Source organism: Aptenodytes patagonicus, chromosome 1 (genome assembly GCF_965638725.1).
Source record: "Aptenodytes patagonicus chromosome 1, bAptPat1.pri.cur, whole genome shotgun sequence".
Lineage (NCBI taxonomy): Eukaryota > Metazoa > Chordata > Aves > Sphenisciformes > Spheniscidae > Aptenodytes > Aptenodytes patagonicus.
In genome coordinates this window covers 136,912,181-136,932,999 of record NC_134949.1, presented here as the reverse complement: position 1 = coordinate 136,932,999, position 20,819 = coordinate 136,912,181, and the positions used below count along the sequence as shown (strand labels likewise).

The 20,819-nt window shown below is 40.5% G+C and overlaps 1 protein-coding gene across 1 annotated transcript in view; it reads left to right on the top strand.

Annotated features, from left to right (window-relative positions):
* Positions 1 to 353: 353 nt before the first annotated feature.
* Positions 354 to 20,819, top strand: part of PDK3 (pyruvate dehydrogenase kinase 3) — a 58,996-nt gene continuing 38,530 nt past the window's right edge. The window contains exons 1-2 of the mRNA XM_076356034.1: positions 354 to 648; positions 20,018 to 20,159. Coding sequence (XP_076212149.1) covers positions 543 to 648; positions 20,018 to 20,159 — 248 coding nt within the window. The 5' untranslated portion in view covers positions 354 to 542. The remainder of the gene's footprint in view (positions 649 to 20,017; positions 20,160 to 20,819) is intronic.

The following is a 20,819-nucleotide window of genomic DNA, read 5'->3' as shown; positions in this document are numbered from 1 at the left end:
GCACTCCGCCATGCGGGGGCAAGGCTCTGTCCCTTCTGTTTAGCCCGGCTCTCCCTCGCTCCCACCCTAACCGGCCCGCTCCCGCCACCCCTCGGCCGGTCGCCTCACGCCGGGGCCGGCCCGGCCCGCCCCGGCCCCGCCCCGCCTCGCCCCTGGCGGCGATACGCCTGCGCGTTAGGGCGCCCCGGCCGGCGGGGGAGGACGGCGGACGGACGACACGCGCCAGTCACTCGCGCCCGCCCCTCCCCTCCCTCCGCGGGCGTGCGCGTGCGCCAGGCGGGCAGCGGCGGGGCGGCTCCCTCCGCTCGCCCCTCCCGCCGGGCCGGGCTGGGCCGGGCCGGGCCGGGCCGGGCTGGGCCGCAGAGGGCGACGGGCACCGCCGGGCTGGCCGCTCCCTTGGCATGAGCGCGGGTGGCTGCGCCGCCGCCGCCCCAGCGCCCTAGTGCCGCTGTCGGGAAGGAGAGGAGAGGGAGGGGAGGGAAGCGGAGCGGAGCGGAGCGGAGTGGCGCGGCGGAGAGGAGCCGGGCGGGCCGCGCCGCGCCATGCGGCTGTGCGGGGCGCTGCTGAAGAGCCCCATCCCCAAGCAGATCGAGTACTACTCCCGCTTTTCCCCCTCGCCCCTCTCCATCAAGCAGTTCCTCGACTTCGGTGAGTGGTGGGGCTGCCCGCTGCCCCCCCCCCCCCCCCCCCCCCGCCGCTGCGGGAGCAGCGTGAGGCGGGGTGGGGGTCACTCCGGCTCTCCCGCCGCGCAGGAGCGGCGAGGGCCCGCCTGGGGCGGGGGGAGCGGCGGCGGTTGCCGGTGCCTAGGCCTCGTCTCCTCGCCCAGCATCTGGGCGGCGGGGCCCGCCCCTGCGTGCGGCCTGGGGAGCCCGGGGTGCGCAGTCACGGCGGGGGGCAGCCGGGCGGTGCGGGCTGCCGTGGTGGGGCCGGCCCGGCCCAGCCCGGCGGCGGCGGCTCCCCCGCCCCGGGAGGCCCCGCAGGCTGATGGGGGCCGTCGCGTGCGGGTTGTGTGCGAGGCGGGCGCCTGCGGTGACAGCCAGCTGCGCGTGGTCGTCGTCGGCCGGTGGTAAACGCCACCGCCGCTCTGCCTGTCCACCTCGGCCCCCTGAGGTGAGGTGCCAGGAGGCTGGAGAGGCAGGCTTGCCTCTCCTTCCTTGCGTTAGTCTCAGACAGCAAGCTCTATGGGAAGAGGGTCAAAATAAGGGTTTCTGACCTGAAATTTTTGTGAGCTTAGCGACTGAAGGAGAGAGTAAGTTACTGGTCTTGAATGTGAAAATTTTAATCTGCCACGCAGAGGTTGGCTTACTTAAACCTCAGGCATGAACTCTGACAGTACTTGTGTAGGAGACCTGTTCATGGAAAATTCATGTGCGTTAGGAAGTGTTGCTGTTGAATAAATAGCATTTTTCTTTTCAGAAGCGCTGGGCTGAAGCTCAGGAATGACTTATGTTGCTGCTAGAAAACTGGTGTTTTGATCTAGAGAACAATAAACTTATCGTATCCATATCAGAGGTTATATGACTCCTGTTCTCTGACACAAGAGTTGTTTAGATTTTATTATCCTATGGATGTTGCTGGTAAATATAAAGGCCATGTGTAACACCATGAAGCTTAATAGAACGTTCCTTCATTCCAGTATTACACTAAAGGTAGAAGAATACAAAAACAAGCTAGTAGTGTTAAGCCAGAAAGTGATTAAAAGTGGAAACAATTGCATGTTTATGGCAATGGTATTAGTGAAAGAATGCTGCAAGTATTAAAGAGCCAGCACTGGGCTTGCTACTACGTCTCCGTAAGACAGGGGTTTCTACCATTTAAAAAAAAAAAAAAAAATCACACCTTGTCTTGTGTTACATTAAAAGGAGAACCTGACTAGAACCCATGCTTTCCTTCTCTGGTCTCTGCTCATGTGAGTCTGTTCTTACTTCCCTTGCTGCTGTGCTTCCCCTACTTTGTGCTCCTTATGCCATGTCTTTCTGTACTGGCAAGAGCAATGGCCTAAAACTCAGAATATCTTCATTTTAGTTCTGGCACTAAACAAATCATTTCACCATTGTCTATTTGAAAGTTGGGTTTTTAAATTGTTGCTGGGGAAATATTAATGTTCGTGAGGCTTTTCAGTTGTGACTAGAGAGGTGTAAAGATTTCAGTCTTTGTTTTAGTGACTTGGGTGTTCTGGCAAAACTTTGCTTTTTGGTAAGGATTTCTACCATTCTAAGTTGTCCCTGCAGTGCTACTTGCTTTTGGACATCTCTGGTGTGGCAGCCTTTTAATAATGCTTTTTTTTTTTTTAACCTTGTAGTATCTATATTACTTTATGGTTTGGAAAGTGTCTCACAATTCACCTGGAAGAAGTAGTCTTATTTTACGATTTTAAGCCTGGTTTATGTTAGTGGACATGAAGAGAGTAAGAACAGTATGTTACAGCCTGGCCAGCCCTGTCCTTTGGATGTTCTCCAGTCTGTTGTCACTGGATGCATCCATGGAATCTTGTGTGCGTGTAGGCTACATATTTAAGTGTATTCATGTCTTAATGTTTCCTTCTGACAGGAAACTATATAGTCTGACATTTAAAACCTCTGAAGAAAAAAATGCCCACAGTTTACGCTTCTAAGATTAGTCTTACGTGGCATCAGCCTTGCTAAAACTATCAGCTTGATCTTAATAAGCCTTATGGGCCACTTAACATCTCCACTTACTTTCTCTTTCGTGCCTGTGTTTACCTAGGAAACCTGGAGTAGGAAGATTACAGCAGTTTAATCAAATAGATTAAAAACAATGTAGTCACTTAACTTGTGTGATCCTAGGTGTTGATGGCTTTGGGTGATTTCGAATTCTGTTGGAGGCTTCAGAGGCCTAGAGGAGAAATTGGCAACAAGACATAAGATGTTGGTGCAAGAATTTTACCACTCGAGGCATGGAAGGCCTGGACAATATGCACTGTATCAGGGAGCTATGTTACTTCTACCTGAATTACCCAAAAAAGAATTTGCTGGTGGCATATGACACAAGTATTCAAGAGAGCAAATCTGCCAAGCATAAGAAGCGTGATACTAACAGTGCAGTTCAGTTGTGTTTGCCTAGCCTGATATTTGATGGGAAGAAGACACTGTTTTGTAGTCAGCTTATAGAGGCTACCTAGTGTCTCACTTAACAAGAAATGGTATTTTTGTTGAGCTACGTAAATGTGGTGCTTGTGTAACAAAAAGATGACTAAATTTTCAACAAACGTTGAAGAAGAATAAGCCCAAAGGAAATATGTGAATAAACCTCTCATGGCAGTCTGTGATTTTGTTGTCTGATGTATGTGTGTTTCCTGTATTAGAAAAAAAAGAGGAATTTGCACTTACTGCAACAATTTTTTTTTTGAGAAGGATTTTTTTACTTCATTTCTGACAATAATGAAACTACAATATGGTCTTTATGTCTTCTTTTTTGTATTGGTTATATTGGTTTAGACTAAACTGACTTCTAAATTTGTCTCTGTAAAATCCTGGTGAGGAGGGGGAGAGCAACTGTATTTCTCATGGGCTGAATAGTCTTTTCAAACACAGTTGGCGGCAATGTATACTGACATACAGCTTAGACTTTTTTTATTACTGATTAACAGTGTGGATTATATGGAATACAGTTGTGTGCGTAGTGAGGCTGTAGAGTCTCTATTCCTTTCCAGTGATAGAAATTAATGATGATTATTTTAAAACTTTCTCATGTAGCTTAGTTCAGTTATTAAACCACTATAAAAGACAGTTTGGCTGTTTATGCTAACTCCCTAGTACTAAAAAGCTGTGAAACAAAACAGAAAGCAATACTTAAAGCAGTGATTCTCAGTTGGTTTTTATAGCTGAGTCCTACTTATGTCCACATACCATGTTCTGCCGTATGTGATTTACTTTCTGTCAAGCTTGCAGCTATCTTTGTAGCTGCCACAACTATGTAAGAGGTTACTGTGTCATGGGCTTGGGACCTCTATATCACAAACTATGAGTGCTCAGATTGTTTGTGCTGCTTTTTTTCTTTTTTCTGTGTGTGTTCATTTTCTGTTTGTACACTCTTCTTGAACACTGTTCATTCAGTTTCTTTCTTACAAAGTGCATTTCCCAAGATTATTGTGCAATCAATCCTTTGCAAAAGAATGACCTTCTATAAACGTGTTTTAACATAAACAAGTTTTGACCTTGTTTAATGTGAGCGTGTCATTCTAGGTTTATCCAGGCCTCCATAATTATCCTGGTCTGGAAACAACAAACCCCAAACCAAACCCACTGGATTCAGCTCTGGAAGTTATTTTGGTACATTTCCAAGTGCAGGCATTCCTAAATGACCCAGTCTGCTATAATTACTAAAATATCTTTTCTGAAATAAACTTGTAAGTAGAGATGTAGTTTAACATTTGGGTACATGAATGTTTGTACGCTTTTGGGCTTAGACTGGTTTTGGGGGGGGGGGGGGAATGCCCATACTGGAGATCCGTATTTTGTGTCAGCTTTGATGCAGCATCTCAATTTAGATTTGCTTCAGCATGCAAGGCGGGCCTTAGAGGACGACAGGTTAATCCAAAATAGCCAATAATATTCATCAGCAACTACATACATGGGTAACCAATCGGTCATGTATGCCTGGGGAAAGTAAATAACCCATCACGAGATGATGATGGGTTAGGACGAGAGGAAATGGCATCAAGTTGTGCTGGGGGAGGTTTAGATTGGACATGAGGAAAACTTTCTTTACTGAAGGAGTGGTTAAACATTGGAACAGGCTGCCCAGGGATGTGGTTGAGTCACCATCCCTGGAATTATTTAAAAGACATGTAGATGAGGTGCTTAGGGACATGGTTTAGTGGGCATGGTGGTGTTGGGTCGATGGTTGGACTCGATGATCTTAGAGGTCTTTTCCAACCTTAATGATTCAATGATCAGACAGTTCTGAGGAAGGCAAAGTTTTTATGTCTAGGAGTGTCCTAGCATTTAAAGGAAGACACAAAGAGGCTTGAGCTCATTCTGTGTGTGCTACAAGCTGGCTTGATAAGGGCTAGGTGTGAGCCAAAACCCTTACAGCCATACTAATGCTGAACTGTGCCCAAGCTAGCAAGCTCTGTGCAAGTGCTTGGTTTGGGTCATGCTGGGGTACCTCAGTTGACAGCAAAGATATTAACGAATGTTTCATGAAATGAATGGTTGTACTGAAAAGATTACATGTAAAATAATTAAGCACAGATAAAGACAGGTGAAATACAAATTGTGTAATCCTTTGATCATGCATGAAAGTGTCATTTGAAGTTGTGCTAGTGCTATATTGTGAATATATGCCAGTATACTAATGTAATACTCTCATTGCTACTGCTCAGCTGATGAAGTGCCTAAGACTCTTGTGAGTCTGAGGTTTGTTTTGTGAAAAACATGTACCGTGTGCTTTTGGAGCTTGTTTACTACTGAAGCTACCCCTGCCAGTTGTACTTAGCTATATTCTAGCCTTTTCTGTTTTAAGTCTCAAACCAAATGTTTTGGATGAATTTAGTAGCTGTGAGGTTAAACTTTGCTTTTGGTTAGCTCTTTGTATGTATAGGTAAAACTTAACAAAATGGCACTTAACCCTCCTTCTTTGTCATATGTTAGTGTTCATATACCACATAGTTACTAATGAGTTTGGACAAAAAGAGTCATGTATATACTTAAGGTAGGAGATAGTGAATCATAGCAAATTCTTGTTGTGGAACGTGGCTTAGGAGATCCTGATTTCATAGGTTATAATCAAAATATCTGTGGCAACTGCTACAGCTACTGGCATTGAAAAATATCACAAAGGTTGTAATTTAGTAATCTTACTGTACTGTGAACAGCTGAGCATGCAGCAGATAATGACAGTGAGCACATGCCGTTTGGGAACTGTTGTGTCCTGGGGCATATCTGGAGGAAAAGATGAGCAATGGATCCTCCCCATTTTTAAATACAATTTTTGAAATGAAATTGTTTAGTTTACATGGTACCTATTTAACTTACCTGTCTTGAGGAAACTTGTAGGCCTCTTCCAAAACCAATATAAAGAGTAAGCCAGGTATTGGCATTGCTGTTGCTTGCTGTCAGTTGTCAGTTGTATGTGCAGTATTAGATCTGATTTCTGCAAGAGTGTTTACACTGCATGTTGTCTTGTTGGCAGCAGGCATGCATCAGCACTGGAACTGAAAATGGGCTGTTGAAAAGGTAGCTAGCAGATACAATTTGAACAACAAGATGCGGGGGTAGGAAAGTAGAGATTGAAAGCAGCCTTATGTCTCCAAACATAATTACTAATCTTCTGATGGAAGATGACTATTAGAAGATTTTTTACACAAAAAGATATTAGAAGTTTTGTGGGTTTTTTTTAACACAACATTAGAGGAGAGACTGTGCATCTAGGACCCTCACAAAGTTTAGGGCTAGAAGATACTGTTAAATAATTACCTGCCATTTATTGCATGCAGCTGTGTTTTTTCTACTGCTGTCTGTGCATTGACCTTAAAACCTTATACTTGATTTAAATGCATCTTCAAAAAAAATTTCCTCTTAACATGAATGTTAAGCATTGGTATGCTAACCACTGAATCGGATCAGAAAGATGAGTGCTAGTCAGATATTACTGTCGTTCATTTTCATCTGACTGGCTTCAGCTTCCAAGCAGCAATTTTGTTATAGCTTTCATTGGTAGGCTGGGATCTTCTGATGCCTGGAATTTTTTCACTATGAGGTATTTGTACTTGTGATGGAATATTTTCTCTTGATTTTGTAAAGCTAAATACATTCTTTAAATGAGTTCTTTCAAGCCTCATGAAAATACCATGGAATTAACTTTTTTGGCTTTTCCAGGATTTTCAATATTACTCTTTAAAATGTGTCTGTTAGAGCTTTAAATAGAATCCTGATAGGAGTTTTGCCTAACATTGGAATAGAATCATTTTACTACTCTTTTGTTTTTACCTTGAAAGACTATCCCTTTGTCACAGTGAAAGCTGGATTGTCTGTCTGCTTTTGTTCTTGAATTATTTTGGAGTTATTGCTTTTCTGTATTCAGTCCTTCTTTCTCTAGATCTGAGCGTAGATAAAATTTGCATTTCATAATATAAAAAGGGGTTTTCTTTGAATGGGCTGCACACACAGCAAGTAGCTGGAAGCCTTTGTGTGATGCAACTGTTACTGTTTATAACCTGTTACTGTTTACAACTCTGCCAGTCTCTGGCAGGCAGTGATATTCCCATACTAGATATAAAAATGACAGTTTTTATCAGGCCTAATATTGATTGTTGTGAAGGTCTGGAAGAGTCATTGTGGTTAGATGACTTTGTTCAGCAGTCGCTATTGAACTGTGATATGGTGGAGATATTTTTGTCTGTGTGTGGGAGTACTATGTAGTATTAGATTATGGTGCATTTCGTTTACAGAATTATCTGTATCAGTCACTTTTGGAGACCGTTTCAGGGATTAAGTGTGCTTGCTTGATAGTCACCTTTTTTTTTCCCAGAAAAGGTTTGTTTTCAAATTTTAGGCTGCTAGTTAAATCTTTGTTAGTGCAGTTCTGCAAAGTTCTCAAGAAAAATGTTAGCTTTGGTTTAAATTTTTAACTATTTTGATTATGCAGTAAAGGAACACTTCATTTCTATAAGTAATTGAGACTCCATATGTTCTGAATTCAGTATTTTAGTATAGTTATAGTACAGATTCCATAAATTGCTGTGGATGATCGAACTGGATCACCAAGGCAGTAGAGGTTGTTTTTTCTGGTGTTATAAAGGCTAAGCACAGGAAATTCTGCCTGCAGTAGGTGGTTTGGCTGGCCACTTCTTGCCTGTAAGCATAGGCTAGTAGTCCGCAAGTGAGCATCCTCCAACTGATGGGATTGTGTTTTGTTTCCCTAAATGGCAGAAGATTATTCTTAGTCTGCGTTCTGTTTGTCTTTGGACTGACCAAAGGTGCTGCTGCAGTCTTCTGCCTTCAGGTGCTGGGAAAGGGAGATGATGTTATGCTGCATATGTACATGTGTGCATACTCGTGCATTTTTTTGCTGAAGCTGATGTGGTGTTGAAGCAGACAGTGGAATGTCTTTTGGTGAAAGAAAGAAGACAAGAATGCCTAATTGGCATGGAGCAGTAAACAATGTTTTGGGGTTTTGTTTTTGGGTTCTTGGGGTTTTTTTTTGTGGTGTGGGTTTGTTGTTTTTTTTTTTAGCAAGTAACAGAACTGATAGAGAATACAGCTTGACAGAAATTGGGAACTTGACAAAACTACTTTCTGGAAGGACAAAAAGATAGGATTTGCAGTTCTTGAAGATCTAGAAATGTTTGGGACACTTTTTTTTTTTTAGAAACTGATAGAAATTGTTGAAGTGCCTGCTTTAGACTAGATTTGGACTAATAAGGAGGTGCTTGAAAATCTGAAAATTAAATTTTGATGAAAATGATAATGAATTGTTAGCATTCCTTCTCCTCGGGGATGGAAGAAATGACAGCTAGTGATTTTAAAGTAGCATAACTCTTACAAGCCAAGGAAATAGATAAATAGGGTGTCTCCTAAGACGTAAAGAATATAAGATGATCTGTCTATTTCTGAAAGAGAAATTCTGATGTAGGCAGAAGATAAGAGAGCAGTAGGGGCTGTGTTAGGAATTCCAGAAATACTGTTCATTAAAAAAGAATCATATGAAAACTGGAAACAAGGACATATATCTTGGGTTGCAGTGCAAATAACAGCTAAGGTGAAGTCAGGGGGTAGAAAAGCAGAGAAAAAGATGCTGAGATAATTTATAGTAATTGGAGAGAATGCTGAAGTATAGCGTTTACTTGATTACATAATGATAAAGACTACTGAATTCATGTTCGCTTTGGTCTTCAGAAAAAGATAAATTGTATCCGGAAGCTTAAGGGAAATCGCAACTCCCCCCTGTCCCTTTTGGGTAAGTTGAAGTATGTTTAGATCCTCTTGGCTTAGTGGGTGCTAGTAGAAGTAAGCCAGTGCTGTGTTTTGTGAGTAGCTGACCACTTTCTTCTGCAAATGGGAGCGCCTGGCACAGCACAGCTGTTGCTTACAGGCTTCATGGAAATAACTGATGGTGATGGCCCCAGGGTTGCGGAAGTGGGAAAATATACTACTTGTCTTTTAAAGAAAGGGAAGAGGAGGACATTAGAATAAGTCAGGTTGGCTGAAGTAGCTGAAAAAATGATAGAGCTAATAATAAAGTAATACATAGATAAGCGGCAAGAGATAATAAGGTGGTAAAGAGACAATAAATTGTGTTGAGGCAGTCTGATTTCCAGGTTAATTTGATGTTTGCTAAGGCAGTAGCAGTAGATGCTGTACCTGGCTTTTTATGAAGTTTTGGCGCAGTCCCACATGAAAGTCTTAATTAAAAAAAAAACCAACCAAAACCACAAGAAACTATGGAATAACTTTGAGATTGCTATATAGAAGATGTGCAGCATTCTGGTGGGTTGACCCCATCCAGCAGCTGAGCACCCACGTTCCCCTCCTCCCACCCCCCATTGGGATGAGTGAGAGAACAGGAAGAGCAAAAGTGAGAAAACTTGTGAGTTGAGATAAAGACAGTTTAATAAGGGAGGAAAGAAGAGGAGAAACAAGTTTTTTCCTCTGAACCTTTCTATGTAAATGTGACATTGTCTCTTACATGTTTCTTTGCCCTGTTTGTTTGAATTATTTTCTTTGCCTGGGAAGAGGCTACTCTTACTCTGTGTGTATATATATAAAACCAGTCACATTAGTTTGTAGTCGGTGTAAAATAAGTAACAAGGTATTATAAATACTTTCACTGACTTAATTCCTTAAAATAATACATAATACACTTGTGCAAATTTTAGCTGATATTTTTCAGAATTAGGTTTAATACTCTGTAAATAGAGAAAGAGGCAAAGTTAAAAAGCTACAAAATGACTTTTTGCTAAAAATAATTGTTTTAGTCCTTGTTTATGCTTTTCTTAAAGATTTTACAGACTGAATAAATACATTCAAACCCTGGTAACTAGCGGTTGTGTAGAGGAATCCTCTAATCTTTTTTGCAATGTGGTTTGTTAATCATCAAAAGCATTTTGTAACAAGATGGTTAGCAGTCTAATACATTTCACGTCCCTGAGACTGAAGGGAAACTGGACCATGTGGTATTGGCAGTATTTTTATGTAGTTGGTATTAACTGTGTGAGTCTTTGCTCATAAATGTTAATTTTATTTATGCTGGGAGATTTGGAATATCCTTCTCTTTGACGTGTTGGCAGGGACTAAAGGATAAAGCAGAGATTTGTATTTTTCTGGAACAGTTAGTGGGAATTATGGAAGTTTTCCATAAAGGTTAGGGATGAAGTTGTCAAAGCTGTGAGACCTTAGGGAGAGTGTTAAAAATTTGGAATACCTAATTATAACCTTCAATGTGAAATAGATCTTCACCTTTTATGGGAGGAAAAGGTGATTACAAGCTCAAAGGAGCAAAATTAAGCCTCTTCTGGACAGTTTATTGTAACAGAATCTGATCAGAGAGCCACAAATGGGCAATAAAGTTTCTTTGACTTGGTGTTTTAAGCCTCATCTGCATTTAAAAAAAAAGTTTTAAATTTGTTTTAAAATTTCGAGTCTCATCAGAAGAAAACACTAAATTTGTTTTGTCCAGGATCTCCTGTTTGAAAGCCATAGAGCCCCTTTGCAGCGTAGGCCAGGGTGGATGTGCTGCACAGTATGCGCACCTCCTTCTTGCTCTCAGACTATTTCCTGCTTAGGTCTCAGGAGTGTTAGTGGAAGAGGAGCTGATGTAGTCTGAAGAGCCATTTTTTTTTTAGAGGCTCCTTGCGCTTGGTTAGGGAGAGAGTCTTTGGGTTGTACGGATAGCTCTACGATCAGGAACCCGATCTGGACCATGGTTTCTCCAAAGAACTTTTTGGCTCTTTGCCTGTCATGTGCTGTGGAGAGTGCCTGTGATATGGGCAAGACAAAGCTTAGCTGCTAAAATGATTCATCTGACTTCCAGCCTACTCCCAAACTGTCCTAAGGAAAGACAACCTTGGGCCTATGTGAATTGGTCTAAAAAATAATACAGCCTGTGGATAATTGCTTGAGCACCTCTGCATTAAACTTTATAGATCCTTTTGATTACTGAGCTTTCTTTTGACAAATGCTTTAAAATACTCAAAATGTTATTTCATTAGAACTGGGTGGTAAGCAGTTAAATATTAGTTTTAGATCAGAGAAGCTTATTTTAAAAATTCATGCTTTTATTTTAATTTGGGTTGGTTTATATAATACATGGTACTGGTTTACAGCTTTTACAAGTGGTTGTCTGATAAACAGTTCTTCTTGAGAGACAGACGGACATCTTCCCTTGAGTCCTTTCAGTGAACGGAAGGCTGTGGCTTTAAGAGTTAAATTAATGTTTGCAGTTTGACTAAGACTTTGATAGATCTACAGTGTATTCTGCATCTGTTAATTCCTTCTGTATATCTGTTCCAGTTCACTGATAAGTTAAGCTGCTTTCCAGCACAGTCAGTTTCATTTGGAGGACCATTTACTTGCAACAGGCTTACTGGAGTTCACAAGTTACATAGAATCATAGAATCATTAAGGTTGGAAAAGACCTCTAAGATCATAGAGTCCAACTGTCAACCCAACACCACCATGTCCACTAAACCATGTCCCTAAGTGCCGCATCTACACGTCTTTTAAATACTTCCAGGGATGGGGACTCAACCACTTCCCTGGGCAGCCTCTTCCAATGTTTAACCACTCTTTCAGTAAAGAAATTTTTCCTCACATCCAATCTAAACCTCCCTGGCGCAACTTGAGGCCATTTCCTCTCGTCCTATCGCTAGTTACTTGGGAGAAGAGACCGACACCCACCTCGCTACAACCTCCTTGCAGGTAGTTGTAGAGAGCGATGAGGTCTCCCCTCAGCCTCCTTTTCTCCAGGCTAAACAACCCCAGTCCCCTCAGCCGCTCCTCATAAGACTTGTTCTCCAGACCCCTCACCAGCCTCGTTGCCCTTCTCTGGACACGCTCCAGCACCTCGACATCCTTCTTGTAGTGAGGGGCCCAAAACTGAACACAGTATTCGAGGTGCGGCCTCACCAGTGCCGAGTACAGGGGCACGATCACTTCCCTACTCCTGCTGGCCACACTGTTTCTTTTACAGGCCAGGATGCCATTGGCCTTCTTGGCCGCCTGGGCACGCTGCCGGTTCATGTTCAGCCGGCTGTCGACCAGCACCCCCAGGTCCTTTTCCGCTGGGCAGCTTTCCAGCCACTCTTCCCCAAGCCTGTAGCGCTGCATGGGGTTGTTGTGGCCAAAGTGCAGGACCTGGCACTTGTCCTTGTTGAACCTCATACAGTTGGCCTGGGCCCATCGATCCAGCCTGTCCAGGTCCCTCTGCAGAGCCTTCCTACCCTCGACCAGATCAACACTCCCACCCAACTTGGTGTCGTCTGCAAACTTACTGAGGTTGCACTCGATCCCCTCATCCAGATCATCAATAAAGATATTGAACAAGACCGGCCCCAAAACTGAGCCCTGGGGAACACCGCTCGTGACCGGCTGCCAACTGGATTGAACTCCATTCACCATATCGTAACTTATTACGTTATTATTACTGTGTTGTTTATTATTACCTTAGTGTATAGCTAATGTAATAAACAATGTAATGATTTCATCCATGTTGAGCTGTCCAGTTGTGCTAATGATGGCTGACATTAGCGCATTTTGTCCTTAATCTGCATTTACATGAAAATGTGAACTGACTTTTTCTTGGCACCAGTGGTATTCATCTGTATGGCCATAGTAATTAATACACATAAGACATAAACAAGCTGACTTTTTCAGAGGTTTTGGACATAAGTGGAGATAGGTATGTTTTTTCTATCTACAAATTGAAGAGTAGTTATACTTATTTAATTTTGTACTTCTTAAGTTGAAGTCTAGACCTTGGCTTGTCAATGGGATTTGGTCTGGTCATTTAGACAACAGAATATAGGCTAATGCATTCTCATTAGTGAATGGTATCCTGAAATTTTCCTCTGGAATAGAAAGTAAATGCTGGCCTGGCAGTCAAAGAGTGCTTGAATCTGTTGTTGCTTGAATTGCATAAATCAGAAATGGTTTATTAAGCTCAACTGGTTTTGTACTTCAGCTCTGGTAATTTATCTGTATGCTGTGTCACATGACTGTTGGAAAGTTTACTTGGAAAGCTAACAAACGTGAGCTCGCTAGTTTGGATTGCACTTAGCAATGAAATGGCACAGAGTCAAAACCAATGATCGTACAGTGTTAACAATTAAATTCTCATCTATGAACATAAATAATTTAGATTGGGAAGACTCCATGTACTTCTATCAGTGTGCTTTCCTTTAGACTGCAAAGGTGCAACTAGTAATGGGAATTGGACTGAAGAACAGAAACAAGCTATGTGGGAAAGCTTACTTGCAGACTTTAATTCCTCTGGCTTTAGCTGGTTTTCTGGCAGTAGTTGTTGAACAAAACTTAATTGTTCAGACTTCATAAAAGTGATACATTTATTACAGTTCAGTAAGATCTAAAAATATTTTCCTGTCTTTAGTTCTTCAAGTTTCATTTTTTGAAACTTCAGAGTTTCTCCAGTTTCCTTACTGACAAAGAATCAATCTCTTAATATGCTGATCATACATGCCAAGTGAAAGCACGTCCTTAAAACAGGGCACTTTAATGAAAAAATTGTGGGTGTCGGTGGAAGTAGCCTTAGAGAGCAGTGATGGAACTTGTGCTGAAGCTTATGTCTCTTTGAAGAGTGTTGCTGTATTCTTTATCTATTTCTTCTTAGGTAAGTCCAGTCAGATTCATGCATTCCTTTGTCACAGACTGTTTTATGGTTGTGGTCATCTGGATTTCTGCTTGGTCCATCTACCCTTTTAGAAGATGCTCAGAAATTGATGTAACTTACCAGTGTTGAGTAGAGTGGGTTATTTTACATGTGCTTTTCCTTCATCCTCTTTGGTCAAATTCTGGGTTAAGTTGTAAGCACCGTAGGTATGATCTGAGAGTTTCTTAATCAGCTTGAAAGTATAACTTTCATTAAGAAGAGTAAAAATCTAAAGCTAATCTAGCCTCTTGACCCTGAATTAAAATCTAGTCCCTTAGAAAACTGAATTAATTTATGGGGTTATTTTCTACCATGAAGAGTAGTACGGGGCTGCTTTGTTTCCTGCAGCGGAGTAGACCTATAGCAAAGAGGTAGTATGCTGTATGGTTTGTTCTTTATGTTGCCTTAATGTGACACTCCTCATTGAAGGAAACCTGTTTCAATGCCTGACTTAAGAATTTCATCTGCACAATTTTTCCACTTAAAGGAACAAAACTGAATTATTGTTCAATCGAAATCTAGTATTGCTGTATTACTGGGAAATAAACATTGTTGGTGTGTGTAAAATTGTGAACCCCATCTATCATGTGATGTCTTAGTTTCCTTTCTTCTTGGCTTTGTGGATAAGAGGTGTTTCACTTTGAGTGAGCCTTCTAATATTTCCATTTTCAGTTTTTTAAAAGCATGCTTTTAAAGAGATCTATTTGCTTTGTGTGTTTCTGGGTATATAAATGTATATGTATGAAATAAAACGGATGCTGTCCACTAGAATGTCCTTTTTTGGCTGTTCTGCCTGCATTAAGCATTGATTATCAAGTTGGGCAGAAGGGGTTTTAATGAAGTATAATTAATTATAGATATTACTTGCATACTTAATGAAAGGGTCAAATTTGCAATGTTGGTAATATATCTGTCCTTCATTCTTCACAAGTTTGTTAACAGAGCAGAATATTGCTTAATTCTTCTGTGGAACTCTGATAGAGTTTTATCTTCACAAAAATCAATGTAGAGCTTGTGAAAACTGAAATAATTGCATTTCTGGTGCACTGTTCTGAAAGGGTTTTCTTTTCCTAATGCAGAATCTTAGGTGTCTAACAGCTTATGTACCTCAGAAGTGGTATTTAAAATCTTTAACAACTCAACAGTTTGAGATGAGAACAGTTATTCCTGATGGATTTGTATACTTCCAAAAGTGTTTTTTTCCTTCAGGTTTTTTCTTCCCATTAATATGTTCAGGACTAGCTAAACTATGCAATGAAATTCTGTTGGCTTTTGAAAGGATCTGAAGACTGGGACTGTTGTTCTGCGTTCTCACAGGTAGCAAGATATTGGAGGGTGATCTGTTACACAGCTTACTGAAACATTTCCAATAGATATGTAGCTAGAAACAACCTATTCAAGAAACAGGATTCAAACTTTTTGGTAAGCTGTAGAGGATCCAAGACTTCCAGGTGCTGTGGTTTCTTGGGCATTCTCTCCTTTCTAGTATTTCTAGATAGGAATTTTCTCAATACATGGCATTGGGAACTTCAGATTCTTGCTTGAGTTGATGTTTCTTTCATGGGTATAGTGTAGCATGCGGGCTGGTCCACAAATCAAGTGCTGATATTGGAAACCTACACAGCTGTCAGTTTAAGGAAATAATTTTTTTAGCTGTTTTTCTTGAAATGAAAATATTCCCTAACTTCTGACTTGCAGAAAATTTTCAGTATCTTGAAACATCACTCCAAAACTTTTAATCTGCTTTAAAATCTTTAAGAAAACCAACCAACCAAAATGCTTTAAAATCTTCTCAAATACTTTACTTTTAAGTATTAAAACCACAAGTTGGACAAACAACTTTTTGTTGTGCTCATCTGTTACTAGTGCTTGAAATCTAAATTTAAGTATTTGACAACTAAGCAGAAGTATATCATGTATCGTTACTGAGTCTGTAGAAAGAAACTGCTGTGCTATCTCAGCAGATCAGTCTTCATTTAAAGAAAACTAATATATATTTGTACTGAAACACTCTTTAGGATGAAATGTTAACTTAGCCTTTATTCAAATAACTCAAACTCAGCATGAATATAAAAGTTGTGCAGAAATCCTTAGTTATTAAAGGTGTAATATTTTAATGGAAGCACATCCAGCATTCAGAGAAAGTTGAATCTAAAACTTTGAAAAAGTCTTTGGTGGTAGGTTAGCTATTTTTAATTTGAACATACTCATTTTACTTAGAAAAATATAGATGGAAAGCACTAGTAAAGAAAGCGAGACAAAAAAGAACCCTAATTAATCACTAACTTAAATAATAAGGAGTAGCAGACTGTAAAGGTGAAGGCAAACACTTTGCCATAGGTTTAATATCAAGGTGGGAATGCTGTATGGATACTCTTATTAGAAGCTTTTCTGTCTCGAGCAGTATAGATTCTGTTTTGTCATTAGCTGAATAGTGAGGTCCCACTTCCCCACCTTGGAGCTCAGAGTCTGTCGCTGGCCATTGATGGCAGGATGGCTGTTCTGAGGTGGACCCCACAGCTTTTTGTTTCTTCTTAAGTCTTGAATGCTTTTCCTATTTATATCCTGTTTCTGGAAGAAACTTACGTACAGTATTTAACCAGTAGTTGCACTGATGTCTGTAGGACTATTCAAGACAGTAAAATTACAAATAAAATACGTATGTGAAGCTTTTTCTTTATGCCAGTGATCCTCACGTTGCATATTGTGACCAGACTTTTCTGCAGTATTCCTATAGTTCAGTGATTCAGTGATTTACAGGTGAAAAATTCATGATTCCTCAGAGATAAAAATTAATGTTAATTTCATATAATTTAACAAGACAGCATAAAGCTGTATTTGCAATGCATTGCTTCAAGTATAAAAGCAGCAGGCCTTCTATTAGTAATTCATAACAAAAGCTGTGCTCCTAGTATATTATAATGCCATGCTAGCATTATACTTCCATGTCATTAGACTCTGCCTTGAAGTCTGCTGCTACCGTTGGTCTTCAGTGCACCGTAATTAAACTGTCTGACACAGCACCCCCTGTTTTTGGAAATAAAGCTGAATACAGTCCTTGATGCCCAGTGCAGTTTAGTCTGCACTAGGGCATAAGATTACTGTATTCTTTCTTCCATTTGAATTCATACAAAGGTAAGCAGGTCATTGTTTTATATATTTGTGTTATTGAGTAACTTCTTGGGGGCTGCAGTATAAATCAAGGAGAGATTATTCGCAAGTTTCACTTTCACTTTAACCCTGAGAGGGTGACTTCAAATTCCCTTGAACTGAAACTGATGGATTTAAACTGGCTCTAGCCTATGGTGTTTAAGACAAAAGCCTGATTCGATTCTGGTGGTGTGTATTGACCCAGCTGGAGTGATAACAAAATCAAGAAAGAATGCTGTATATTTTGAAAAAAGATGTAACAAAGCAAAAATAAAGCCAATTTGTGAAAAAAATTATATCTGACTGTAGCCTAAACCTGTAAAAGTGGCATTACAGCTTACGAGAACGCTGTTTCTGGGAAGATCTTTATAACTTAGACTTACTTGTGTATGATAAATTAGATTAAGAAAATACCTAACTTACAGACTCAGGTTTTATTTTTTGTACTTAGTAGGATGTCCCTCATATTGACAAATGTAGTTGTACAGGCGTTGCTGCGAGGAACAGCAGCCAAGGAGCAACTGTTGGGACACAGTATGCTTTTTGCTTTGAAAGCTGGAGGATATCTAATTATTGCTGATCCTGGTGAATAGCCATTCTCTCTTCCCATGCACGCACTGTTTGGCAAGCAGATAACTGACCTTACGCTAGAAGCCGAAGCAACTCTGTGGAGGCTCTCAGATAAATTGCATAGAGCTAAGCAGCAGATACTCTGACCGCGTGCCTCAAACCAAAAAGGTACACTGAAGTTATGGTGAAGCAAGCCTTCGAGGTAGGCAGGCTTGAAACAGAATCTCCTTTCCTGTTCCTGCACTGAGCATGCAAAGGGACCCCAAAGGGCTCAGTACCTAAAACATAGCTGTACATTAGAGCAAGGCAACTCCTTAAAAAGAGACAGTTTAGAACTGCTGGGGTGAGACAGATTGAATAGAGATGTGCCCTTGCTCATGGGAGGAGAGGAAGTGGGTCTCTTCTGCCAGTACTGCTTTCCAGTCTAGCAGCTTTTGCTGTCTGCCTTGCACAAACCTGGGGACTGTGTCTGTGAAGGGCCCCGGGGCGTGCCCTTTCACAGACTCCTGCAGGCTGTGGGTTCTTGTTCACCATTTCCTCATTCTCTCTGGGCTGTCTTTCATTCCTTTTGCTTTTTGTTGTCTAGAAAATAACTAAACTTGCTCTCGGTCATTCTTGGGAAGAAGCAGTCGTCTTTGTTCCCTGAGGGTTTTTCCAGCTCAGAAGGTGTAGGGTGAGCTACTCGAAGAGACTTTCCTGCTGTCCAGCCACAGTCTTCCTAAAGACCTACTACATACAATGATTTGTGAACAAACAAGTGTCTATCCTCCATTGTAGGTGAATTGGTATCTAACTTAATCGAAGGATTGAACTCTGACATCATTGCTGTGCTTCACAGAAATCAACGATGTAATGTCTTGTTTCCTTTGTCTAATTTTGACAGGATGTGTGTATTTGTAATTGAAGATGTGAAAATGCAAATAAGTAAAATAGGTCCAAATGTTTGCTGGAAGAACAATAATAGAATTGCTGACACTAATAGAATTTAATGATCCACTGATTGATGATACTGAAATGACCAAGAAAAAAGGGAAACCCTAATCCTTCCTGCATATATTCCCCCAAGCTTGTGTACGGTTTGGGAACTAATCCATCAATGCATGTTACCTATGCAAAGAAGGTGAAAACTCTGCTGTTCAGCTGATTATAATGGGACTGTCTTAAAAAGTATCACCTTGATTGTGCTGGTTGCATCGTACTTGAGTCTTTCAAATTGCAAATCTCAGTGATTATGTGCCTAGCAGTGCTTTTAACACTTTCTGGTTTGCTTGAACATAATTTATAGCTCTTGTATTATTGTCTTCACTCACAAATTTTGCAGGTGGTTATACTGGCTATCATCACAAAAGACATTTGCTGTCTTTCTAGACGAAAGCAGAATACTGACTGTTCATTACAAGTAAAACATGGATTTTTTTTTTTATATTAATTTACCTGGACTCTTTAGAAATTAGTTACGGTGGGGAATTCCCCCACTTGTGAAACACTGCAAAAGACAAAAGTATGTCAAGTCAGGTCTGATCTTCCATCTGAACTCTTTGGGCAAGAGTCTTAACATCTTACACTTTCAAATATTTGTAGTTAAAGTTTTATAGGTATCTCCAGTAACTAGTTTAGCTTAAGAATGCTATTAGTCATGTCAGTCTTCTGGTTCATGTAGGGTGGCTCCAGAGAATTATCACTGGTCCAACTAGGTCCACAGCAAGGTATTGTTATTTTGCTGGATCCCTTTTATTTGCTTTCTGACTGTTTTTTTTTTTTAATTTTATTTTCAAAATATTGTGCTGGATAAAAATTGTTTTAAAAGTGAAAGTCCAGGACAATCTCAGCTGCAGCTTTGCCAAATGGGAGTGTGGTGATGAGCACTGCACTTTCCTTCCAGGTAGCTAGTGAGCGTCTTGTGGGCTAGTCCTAGGAGGGATGATGACCTTTGCTGGTCTTTCCAGGTGCTGCTGAAATGTTTAAGTACTTGGGTTTGAAGAGCTTGTGACATGAAACATCAGCCAGCTGTTGCCTTTCTGTTTTGTCCCTTTGTTTTCACTCCTTACCCTCCATTGCGTGGGCAGCATGCACTTTTTAAAAGCTCACTGAGTATGACAAAAGTCATACTGATAAAAGCTAGTATTTTTGGGTCTTACTTCCAGCTAATATCAAGTCTTTGGTATTTGATGATTTTTATTTATAGGATGAGAGATTTTTATTTGTAGGAGAGAGGATAAGATGATGTGAAATGAGGAGAAATGTCAGATAAAAGGGGTTAAGCTCTAGGAAGGTAAAAGTATAATATGTGTCTTGGGAGCGAGAGGGAAGTGAAGGTGGGTACTGAAAGAAATTATTTTTAAACTGTTTTTATTTCCACAAGTGATTTTTTTTTTTAATATTCTAGCAATGGGAAGTCTAAAATTTGATCTGTTGCAATGGACATCTGTTTTTTCCTTCCTTCTAACAGGTCGTGACAATGCATGTGAGAAGACTTCATACATGTTTCTGCGGAAAGAACTTCCTGTGCGACTAGCTAACACCATGAGAGAAGTCAATTTGTTGCCTGATAACTTACTTAACAGGCCTTCAGTTGGGCTAGTACAGAGTTGGTAAGTTTAAAAAAAAAAAAAGTGGATTGAAAAATTAGTATAAAACTAACACTATATGTGTTGCTTTACTTGCAACTCAGCTTGATTTGTCTTGAACTGAAGCCTGTTTTCTGCCTTGAATTGTTTATAATGTGTTTCTTGTCAAATGAAGTTTCATTTTCTTCTGTCTAATGTTAAGTAAATACTCTAATATGGATCTTAGAGATAAGAATTTGTAAGTTAGTTTTGTAAGTTAGTAAAAGCATACTGTTGTCTCCCAGATAACTAGAATCAGTCAATAACTTCCAAGAGCGAGGTTTTTTTAAGTATTCCTTGCTGTATTGCACCCATGACTTCTTGAAATAGCTGTTCTTTCTCCTTATTCTTCCTTTGACAAAAATACTGAAAGAAAGTTTAAACCTTGTCTGTTCTTCTCATTGCTAAATCTTTAAAAACATAACCTGGTATTCAGGGGACGTTATGGAACGGAACAAAAATCTGGTGTCATCCAGTAAGTAACATTCTCCATTGTAATAACTAGCGTATATCTGAAGTGATTCAAAGTCCTGTCATCTTTTCCACAGTAATTAATTTCTAGCCTACTTACATGTTCAGTGAGGTTTGGAGACTACTGCCTTGTATGTATTAAGCTCTAAAAAATTGTTGTTCATGGGGTATTTA